An 11,069-nucleotide genomic window follows, 5' to 3' on the forward strand; every position below is an offset into this window, starting at 1 on the left:
CACAGGTGCATCCATGCCTCTAATGGATAAGGAGGGGCTTACTGCACTCAGTTGGGCGTGTCTAAAAGGTCACTTGTCTGTGGTTCGCTGCCTTGTGGAAAGGGGCGCAGCCACAGACCATGCTGATAAGAATGGCCGCACTCCCCTGGACCTGGCTGCCTTTTATGGAGATGCAGGCGTGGTGAGAACACTTACAATTCAACACCATTACTACACAATATTTAATGCATCAAAGATTAAACTTCTATCTCTATTTCTCTCTCTTTCAGGTGCAGTTTCTTGTTGATCAGGGAGCCCTTATTGAACATGTGGACTACAGTGGCATGCGTCCATTGGACCGGGCTGTGGGCTGTCGCAATACATCAGTTGTGGTGGCCCTCCTCAAGAAAGGAGCCAAGATCGGTACGGAAGGAAATGCTTCCTGTCCAAACCAGTCAATAAGCACAACATTCAAGCTATCATGATACAAGTCAGATGTGTCAAATGTATAAGCTGTTTATTCTGAAAGATCAAAGAATGTGGCACCTCACAATGCAGCAGTTTTGTTCACCCGTTGATTGAACTGCCTCGGCACATCTCTGCTGCCCCCTTCAGTCTGATCTGTGCTAAAGCAGGTGTCTGTGTGGTTCTGCAGCTTGGCTTTCATTGCTGCTTAAATACTATGCCTATGTAGCACTGTTACAGTTGCTTGCTGTTCCTCCCTATTTACCTGAGGCACAGAATTTCTTGTATGGTGAATTAAGTCCCTCTGTCTGCCATCTGTGTTTTTGCTCTCTCTGACGTAGCTGGGTTTTATGCTAGGGCGCTAGGTGGTTGGGCTAATGAGATGATGACTGGCGTACCTTGTACTGACAGCACTGTATGAAATGGAGCAAAGTTATTATGATCTTAGCCCAAACCTTTGTTAAAGTTAAGCGATGAATCTGGCTTTGTATTATACTTCCCAGCTCGCTGTCTTCCTTTCTTACTGTCTCTGTGCCTTTCTCTCAGTGGTTGGTTGCTGTGTGATAAATGGTTGTTGTCTGTGCTGGTGTTTATTTGTTTATTTATCTTTCTTTGGCTGGAGCTCTTGTTCCCTGCCTCTCACAGCTGCTTCTTTTTGTGTTCCTTCTCTCACTCCTCAATGCCCACCAACACCTTTCACTTTCCCCTCTCTCTCTCTCTCTCTCTCTCTCTCTCTCTCTCTCTCTCTCTCTCTCTCTCTCTCTCTCTCTCATTCACTCAACTACACACCCACACACCTCTTCCCTCCTCACCCCCTCCCCCCCAAACGTGCTGCTCATGCCCCGCCCCTATGCATTTGCATCCTGACCTCCGGCCGCAGGATGTCAGACGTTGCCGAGTCGGCACAGAGGAGGTAACGCTCGTGCTTGGGGTGTCCCCACCTCTTGTCCCAGCAGGCTTTCTGATAGCCCTTCTCCTGTGTCCTCTGTTCTGTTCACTTTCGTGGCTAGTGGGAATCTCTATTGCTGTAATCTGACCCCAAATCTCCATTATGATCGTCATTAGCTTTCAGAACATTTGTGATCTTCCACTGTTCTTTTACATCTAGAAGGTGGACTGAGCTGAGGAATCATGGGATTTTGGGGTGTTCGGTTACAGCAAAGGCAGACCTGCCTGCCTTCACTGGTGCTGCAGCTCGCTTGTCTGCTTGCTGCTGTCTCCATCCTCTCAGCTTCTGTTTGAATTCAAGTGACAAAGTCGCAATTGCAAAGTATGACACAGGAAAACATTTCTCGCTTCTCCCTGTACTGAGAGAACTCGTACTGGAAATGCTACTTAAAAGCCTTTTAAAAAGCCATTTGCTTTCGATATGGTTATTGAATGTTTCCCTGTGTCACTTTTCACTGCATCATTGATATCAGTTTATGTATTTTTTTGTTTACACAAATTTTTGCATTTTTGTTGGTACCATCCTGTGTCCTCAGAAGTTAGGTATTCTCTCTCTGACAACTCAATAAGGTTCAAGGTCAGAAGAAAAGTGATTTTGCAGAAGGCATTTATTCCTTTCCTCATCTTGTCTGGTCGTCCTTCGTGTTGGTTGTTCACGTTGTCGTTTGTTCACTGTATTTCCCAAGCTCTCCGTGCCGTCTCCTCTCTCCGGTCGCTGTCTCTCTAGTCCTTTGTTCTGCATTTTTACCCATCATGCATCCTGTTGACCTTAGGTCCAGCTACTTGGGCGATGGCGACCTCGAAACCAGACATCATGATTATCCTGCTGAGAAAACTCATAGAGGAAGGCGATAGCTTCTATAAGGTCTAGTTGCCACAAAATTTGTGATTTATATAATGTTACACAATGGAAAATTTTAGAACATTTTTGTAAACTCTATTTACAAAATTTTTACCTGTGTGTGTGTGTGTGTGTGTGTGTGTGCGTGCTGTACAGAAAGGTAAAGTAAAGGAGGCAGCCCAACGTTATCAGTATGCTTTGAAGAAATTCCCTCGTGAAGGCTTCAGTGAAGACTTGAAGACATTCCGAGAGCTCAAAGTGTCCCTGTTCCTGAACCTGTCACGCTGCCGCAGGAAAATGAATGTGAGTTTGAGCAGACCTGCAAAACTTGCCTTTTACAAATCTGTATAGTACAACAGAGCAAATATTATATTATGCATTTAGATTTTGCAAACATGATTGCATTTTAGCTGATTTTTTTCAAATAAAAAGAAGTAATGTTATTAGAAAATGATCCAGCAGTGTGTTCAAAAGCATCGAATGTACTGCCCTGCTATAAATAACTGAAATCCTACCTTTAAGAACAGTGATCAAATTCTGAGTTGTTGGCCATTTTCTCACATTGGTATAATGATTATGTAAATAACATGCTAGGCTGATTATTAATCAGATTTGTTTTATTTTTGAAGACTGTCACCCCATTTAATTATGTTAAAGCCTTCCAAAACCTGTAAGCCTTCCAAAACTTAAGCCTACTAAAGCTATTGGTGTGATTAGAAGTTATGGAAAGCAATTTGATATATTGAAAAACTGCAAAATAATTAAAATTGTAAGATGGACCATTGAAATATTACTTAGCTGTACTAGGACCTTAACAAAATGTAGTGAATGGACATGAGATCAACACAAAGTTTTCAGAGAAACATGACATTTTGGTCAGAGGTCTTTCTTCAGCTGTGGAAGTGATATGTGTACAGAATGATATATATAAAGTTTGTGAACCACCCATGGTCATTGTTTTAAAAAAAAATCATCATGTGAAATGAACATCCAAATTTCAATTTGTAAAGCAGACCTTTCAAATAAGGGACATAGAAATATATATATTTTTTTCCAATTTTTATTCGTTATTTCTCTCTCCAAAAACTAACAATCTGCCAAGTGCAAAAGTATGCAAACTCTTAGTTATAACCTTGTGGCCATTAATTCATCAAAACATGTTCTACTGTACCCACAAAGGAATGCCTCACATCTGCTTGTTGAGATTTTGGCCCACTCGTCCGTGCAGAACTCCACCAGTTGAGAGAGGTTGGAGGGACATTTGGCATTTACACTTCAGATCTTGCCACAGCATTTCTATGGGATTGAGGTCCGGACTATGACTGGGCCAATCCAGAGTGCAAATCTTCTTTCTCTTAACTCATTCCTTGGTAGGTTTGCTGGAATGCTTTGGGCTGTTGTCTTCTGGCATAATCGATTTCCATCCCAGTTTCAACTGATGGCTGGAGAGTCTGGTCAAGAATTTGTTGATAGGCATGGGAAATTATGGGAGGAGGTTCTTCATATGCAGTGTTGACTTTTCTCTAGACATGGCGCTTATGAGTGTGGCTAAATAATCCAATTTTGGACTCTTTACAAAGTATGGACTTCCAGAAAGCCTCTGGTTTGTCCAAGTGCTCTCTGAAAAGGTTTGGTTCTTTCTTGAGAGAAGAGGCTTCCTTCTAGCAACTCTCCCATGAATGCCATTGTCTCTTGATTTTTTGCTTTTTCTAAGGATGTCTCATTTGATTGGTCTGCTTAATTGATTACTTGAGCACTCACACGTGTTTCACCTGAGTCTTTTACCTGGTTGACTTTACCAATACAACTGTGGTTCATTTATTTTTACACATGCTCTGATTTCATGTTTCACATTTCCCTCAAAACAAGTAAATGGATAAACCTGACATTTCATATACAAAAACTGGTGATGATAAAATAAGAGAATTGTGCTAAAACAACAGAAAAATCAACACTACTCCAGGAGTTCACAAATTTTCAAGCAGCACTGTATGTGTGTGTGTGCGTGCGTGTATATAATTTTTTTTCTTTCTTAAGCAGACTTTGTATTGTTGTACTCTGTGCTGGGGCAGGTAGGGGAGGTCATGGACCACAGTTGAATATCCCTGTCCAAGAAAGACCCTGCATGGCACAGCTGTGCTTTTCTGAGAGTCACTCAGGCCTTTTTGCTTTTACCTTCAAGGATTTTGGGATGGCAGAAGAGTTTGCTACCAAAGCTCTGGAACTGAAACCCAAATCATATGAAGCCTACTATGCTAGAGCCCGTGCTAAACGCAGCAGCAGGTAAGACACGTTTCATATTGTATTCCTCTCTTCTACTGTCTCAGGCTTTGTAGGTCCAGACAAGACAAGTCTAGTTTCATCAGACTGCCATTAACCTTACAGAATATTTCACCCCAGTGTTAGTGATATGGGGATTCAACTTTGACAAAGAGGCATCTCCTATTAAAGGAAGTTTCAGACATAAGGGTGTCTTACTGTGGAGAAAATGTTTCAACTCATAGAGCTGCCAGCTGATATGGGATTCTGCTGTAATGATTTTACTAGACTACCTACCCGCCAAACCTTCGGGCTGCAGTGAACTGATAAAATATGACTAACCTGTCACCTCTTAGCACCATACCTTAATGCTGAGAAATATGCCTCAGTACCTGCTAGGTAGCTAATACTTCAAAGTGCTGTTTACAAGCAGGGAAAGTTAGAGCTAGATTATTAATAATATAATTGCCATGTTTAAAGCTAGAAAACTGGAGTAAAAAATATTTATCTAACAAAGCTCCTAGCTAATGTTGGAGCACACCAAAACGTAACCAACAGCTCAAACCAGAAGTACTGGATTGTAGGCAAACCTCAGTGTTTGTTTAATTAGCAGGGTGATTCAACATCACTCCAGTATGCTCTCAATCTGATCAAGGACTTGTGCTTGGCAAAACACATCTGCTTGCTCTTTCAAGAAAGAACATATAAATATAGAGTTGGCTTCTTAATTTGCCCTAAAAAGTGCCACCCAGTACCCATTTCATCTTTTTTTCTTTTTTGCTTTGAGATTTGTAGTGGCAGAACATCAAGCAAAGATTTTAGATATAGCTACACTTTCAGCAGTATAGAGAAAGTTACACTTGACTGAATATTCTTGGGTCTGTCTCCTTATTCTTTCAGTGATTTCTGCTTGCCTTTTTTTGTCTTGCTTGACTTATACCATTTTTCTGCACTACAGGCAGTTCTCAGAGGCTCTAGAAGACCTCAGGGAAGCCATGAAGCTGTGTCCTAACAACCGTGAGATTCTGCGTCTTCTGCAGCGTGTGGAGGAAGAGTGCAGACAAGTCACTCAGAGGGAGGAGCCTGAGCTTGAGCCCCCACCCTCCCCTCCCCCATCCCCTTTACCTGTGGAGGAGGAGGAGGAACCCCCTCATCATACTCCACCTCCCGAACCAAGACTGGATGACATGGAACCCGTTCAGGACCTGTTTGAGGATGACGACTTCCTGGAGCAGGAGCTGGAGGGTGTGTCCATCGGCCTTCCCTTGGAACCACGTGTCAACCCATCTAGCCTGCCAATCATCCATAGCCCACCTCTCTCCCCAATCCCTCATGAGGCTTCCTACTTATCCGGTGGCCCAGCCTTTGAATTCCACCCTAGCTCCACCTCCATGTCGTCACCGACTCATCAGACCTACCAGTCCACCTCACCTTGTGTCTCTCCCACACACCAGAACTCCCATTACCGTCACAGTCCTCCACACACCTCTCCTGCACATCAGGCGTCCTACCGCTTCAGTCCTCCGCCTATGGGTGGTGGACAGGGGATGGACTACCAGAGCCCCCCACCTTCCCCTCTTCGTCGTGGGACACCATACAGAGCCAGCCCCCCGTTGGAGAGTGTGTGCCTCTACCGCTCCCAGTCAGGATCTCCGGTCCGCTATCAGCAGGAACCCTTGCCCAGTCGTCCCAAATCACCCCTGTCTAAGATGAGCAGCCAGCGCTCCTTCCAGCTGCAGTCGCAGTGTTCCCAGCCACCGCAGCACCATCAGGCCCAGGGCCTCCGTCTGCAGCCCTCCGTGGCGCAGATTGTGCGTACCAACCAGCCCGGGGGAGGTATCTACGGGCAGCTGGCCCATCCACTCAGCAGCAGGTATCAGGGCAGCTCCATGGATGTGGAGCGGGAGCGCGAGCCCCGCCTGGTGTACCAGCCATCTCTCGATGGGAGATCTATGTCTCAGGTGCAGTCTAGCCTCAGTGTGGGGGCCCTGTGTCAGCACGGAGGGCGAGGAGGGCCAGGCGGCGTCCTCGAGCCCTCGCTGGGTAAAGACGACGTACCTCAACGACCTGCCTCAGCCTACCGCTCTGCCACCGGGGGACCAGGGGGCATGCGCTTCAGCCAGACACCACAGATCAGCCGCAGCCAGTCAGCAGCGTATTACCCTGTCTCAAAGCACGAGTTAGAGAGAGCCGTGGTGGCATCTTCCATGCCGCCCTGCCAGCTGGGCTCACCAGAGATCCCGCACTTGGCACGCCGGCCCATCAGTGCCAACACAGGTGACTTGAAGCAGCACGTGCCCACCCCCAGGCCCCTCATCCACTCGCAGAGTGTGGGCCTGCGCTTCTCCCCCTCCAGCAGCAACATCTCGTCAGGCTCCGGCGCTAATCTACCCCCTGGCTTCCGGCCTTCTTCCTCCATGGCCCAGATGGAGATCCCACTGCAGACGGCGTATGAGCGCAGTTTCGACGAGCCGTCCTCACTGTCGCCCTCACAGAGCGGCCTGTATCCCAGCGAGCCGGCCCGCTCCCGGACCACGCCTTTCATGGGCATCATCGACAAGACGGCACGGACTCAGCAGCAGTACCTGCACCAGCCGTCACGTGCCTGGCCCGTCACGGCCCTGGACAACGTCATCACCAGCCCAACGTCGCCTGGGAGCCTGATGCACCAGGCATCCACTGCCACATCGTACAGCCCACCCACCTCGCTAGGCAACATCGCCTACTACAACAAGACCAACAATGCCCAGAATGGGCACATGTTGGAGGACGAGTACTATGGCCAGCCGCAGCCTTCGTCCCTGGGCAAGCTGGCCAATGGAGGGGCCCGTGACCGGGACCTCCTGGAGCGTGTCAGCCAGGTGCCCACGTACCAGGATGTGAAAGTGGCACGGACGATGCCCGTGGCGCAGGCCTACCAGGAGAACATGTACCGCCAACTCTCACGTGACGCACGGCAGGGCCCCACCTCGCCCATCAAACCAAAGAGACCTTTTGTGGAGTCAAACGTGTAACAGAGGCCTGTAGAGCATAGGGGATGTGTGTTGAAGGAGTGAGTGTGTGTGTATTTTTTTGCTATATTATGATGGGTAAAGGTGAAAACAGGCAAATATAAGTCAGTATTTGAAATTTACCAAACCAGGGAGGGTGACGCATTGCAGCTTCGTGGAAAAGATTGCTGATGCTCTTATCTGTGCCTATTTCAGATGTACTTGGGGCATACATTTTTGTTCTGAGGCTAAATTTAGACTTAGACACTGGGATCTCCAAATCCCCTGAATATGATATTAACAACTGAATGGTCTTTACAGTTTCGCACATTATGTGAAAGCACATTTCTGAATCTCCCCTGCTTTGAAGCCACAAATGCACACAGATTGAGGAGTAGTGTGTCTTACTCCTCGTGCTCCATAAGTGTGAGTGAGCGTCTGGAATGGACAAGACTGCGTGAGTCAGGGACTCTACACGAATCTACGCACTCAAGTCGTTTCCTCTCTCCACTAGGCAATTCAAAACAGGACTGCTAGGCCTTCCATAGTATATAATGTTGGATCATTCAATGCTATAAAGACAAACAAAGAACTCCTAAATTCTGACAGAAATAACTAACCACTAAGCTATAGTTGCAGAAGGAAAACAAATATTTATAACTGAGTTAGATAACATATAGAAATATTAAAGTATAAACATAGTTTCTGTGTTTGTTTTATTTTGAGTTGTCTTTATTTTTGTATATTTTGTTTTTTTGAGAAATGGTACATATTATTTTGGGACATGCAGATACGTTTATGGACTTAGAGTGGAGAATGTACACTTTTAGAATGCTTCTTTCAAAGTTTCCTTACAAGAGTAATATCCTGGATTTACAGTTGCATAGCTTACAGTAACAATGTGTTAATGCTTATTGAGCCTATCCAGAAATAACCTGCCTGGTTTGAGAATGTTTGTTGTCTCTGAACGTCTTAACTAATTATTAGAAACTGAAGCTGAAGTAATCATATGTTCAAATTGTTCTTAGAACAAGTGCTCAATAGACCGAAGAACTGGAAAATTAGCTTTGCCAATCATACCGTTTTATCTTGCAACACATTGTTTTCTTATAAACCATCTGAATTGGTTCTGTAAATTGAACATCTCATTTGTCTCAAAGGTTGCACAAGCTCCACTCCACGTACAGTGTATCAGGGGTGTCTGAAAGGTTATCGATGGTAGTAATAGATTTATTTTTTGTTTTCAAACCATTCCGACAGTTGTATTTTCAAACTGTTTCAACTTTATTGTTCTCAGATATGAAAAAAACATTAGAATATTTATCTACGGTATATTTGTTTTAACCTGAACCTTTCAGTGAAACTTTTATTCATATTTTTGCTGCACTGTCTGCCTGTGAAAGTCCTGGAGAAAGAGAGCACTTTATTTAGTTTTGATGATTGTGAATCTTTTAGAAGGGGAGGTGAAGGATTATGGGTTTAAAAAGGAATACGTTCACTAACAAACACTGGAAAATTACTTGTGAATTAGTTGTCCTTCTAGAAAAACAAAATAGCAGTCCTTGTCCTTGGTGCAATTCTGATTTTTTTCTTGAGCAAATGAGTACGCAGTAATTTAAAAGAGCAAAACTATGTTTATAAAAAAGGATATGAAAACATGTATATAATAGCCTTTATAGAGCGCATTGTATTTGCTGTATATACTGGCCAGATGTGTTTATGCATATGAACCAATTCAGCTCTCCCTCGAAAACTAATTCTTTACTGTTCCAGGGTTGTAGCTGTCATTATGGAGTTGCAAATGCATAACAATAATGAATATGTGGAGGGAAGTGACTTGATGCTAGCCTCAAGTGTCAAACACAGGTGACCAGGGTTCAGTAGCATCCTTACCCTCTTAAAAATAAACAACTTAAAAGAAGTTCTTGAAATACAAGTGGAATTCCATATGCTAAAAAAGACTTTCTCCGTAGTGGGATGCAGTATAGCCAATATGCAGTGTTCAAACTGTGGCTTTGGTCCAATGTTCTCAACAGTGAACTCTAGACAGCTACTGTCTTGAGCATGAACCCCAGTTTGGAAATACTTCTCCCAGCAACTTTTCATCCTTGCTTGTGCAGAGCTTGCTAGAATCGAGAGGTGTCTTAACAGTTCTGGAAATAACTTACAAGTTCAATGTAAGAGGGTCAGAGGTCTAAAAAGCTTTCTCTCTAGAATGGGCTAAGTTTCTTCAGTGTAGATCCTAACACTGCAAATGAAGATACATTTTTATCCTCAAGCATAGATTGGCGTACACAGACAGGAGGGTGCCTGAACCCTTTCACAAGTGGAGTGTGGACTGACACCGGTGGCCAAGTAGTTATTTCCAACCTCCCAAAATGTTAATGAAGAAACAATTCTGACCTCAACAGGGTTGAACTGGTCTTTTTTTCGCATTTAATTTCATTGTATTGTACTTGCTTGCTGAGCTGAGTTTCTCTTGTATGTAAATGTGAGCTTTCAGAGCGCTGTGACAAAGTTCAACGACTACAATAAAACAGAATGTGTTTTTATCCTACTGGGAACTGTGATCTGTTACATGATTCACCGATAACAAATCATTAATGTGAATATGGTACAAAATGTGTTGGAGAGAAGGATAAATAACCCTCTAATTAATTCATAGTTAAATGCACTAAATTGTATGTGCTGTAGTTATACTTGTTTCTGCCTATAGTGCTATGGCTTGACACCAGTCTACTGTAACCTAAACATTGTAAGAACAAATATATTTATCAGTAACCTTGATTTCTGCATTAATTGCGCCTAAACTATATGTTGTCATATTTGCACAAGTTGATGTAATAAGTAATTGTAGTCTTACAACACACATTTTACAGCACCATATCTTTCTTGAGCATGTGCCTTTTTGACATTCCCCTTGTTATTCAGATGCGTGTTTGTCTCCATTTACATATAGGCCTTTAATGTACATGCAACACGTTGTGTTTTCCTTCCCCAAGCAGTCTCTCAACTCTATAAAGGTGCACTGTCCACCTCCTTAAAGGACAGTTTGCTTTTTTTAAACCCAAGTATTATTAAAATTATATTTCATTGTTTATGATTTCTCATGCCACAATTTCACCAATAGCTTTAATACTGGGAATCCACTTCTCTTATGTTAAGAGAAGACTGCATTGATGAAAGTAGTTAATGATCTCTTATCCTCTGATACATTTATCATAATATATTAATACATCTGATGCATTTGTTCTTAGACCTTGGTTCTGCTTTTGACACCATCGACCACAACATCCTACTGGAGACACTCATTAGCGTAAGAGGTCAAGCTGGTTCAAATCCTACCTGACAGATCGATACCTATTTTTCTTGTATGTAATGCTCAGAACGCACAAAAGTAAAATGGTGTCCCACAAGGATCTGTATTGGGCCCCATACTATTGTCATTATATGCTACCATTAGGCTCAATAATTCATGGTCAATAATAGGCATGGTATTAGCTTCCATTGCTAGGCAGATGATACTCGATTGAATACATCTTCTAATCCAATTCATGCCAATACTATCAAAATCGAGAACCACATCA

The 11,069-nt window shown here is 43.6% G+C and overlaps 1 protein-coding gene across 15 annotated transcripts in view; it reads left to right on the top strand.

The window, feature by feature from the left end:
- tanc2b (tetratricopeptide repeat, ankyrin repeat and coiled-coil containing 2b) overlaps nt 1–10,039 on the top strand; it is a 123,333-nt gene extending 113,294 nt beyond the window's left edge. For 13 of the 15 annotated variants that reach the window (XM_077000760.1, XM_077000764.1, XM_077000757.1 and 10 more), the window contains 7 exons: nt 6–181; nt 270–402; nt 1,325–1,357; nt 2,166–2,257; nt 2,390–2,536; nt 4,416–4,516; nt 5,451–10,039. In XM_077000760.1, the coding sequence (XP_076856875.1) occupies nt 6–181; nt 270–402; nt 1,325–1,357; nt 2,166–2,257; nt 2,390–2,536; nt 4,416–4,516; nt 5,451–7,506 (2,738 nt within the window). In that variant the 3' untranslated portion in view covers nt 7,507–10,039. The remainder of the gene's footprint in view (nt 1–5; nt 182–269; nt 403–1,324; nt 1,358–2,165; nt 2,258–2,389; nt 2,537–4,415; nt 4,517–5,450) is intronic. The other 2 variants (XM_077000759.1, XM_077000772.1) reach the window with 1 other exon arrangement.
- The last annotated feature ends 1,030 nt before the right edge of the window (nt 10,040–11,069 follow it).

Source organism: Brachyhypopomus gauderio, chromosome 3 (assembly GCF_052324685.1).
Source record: "Brachyhypopomus gauderio isolate BG-103 chromosome 3, BGAUD_0.2, whole genome shotgun sequence".
Lineage (NCBI taxonomy): Eukaryota > Metazoa > Chordata > Actinopteri > Gymnotiformes > Hypopomidae > Brachyhypopomus > Brachyhypopomus gauderio.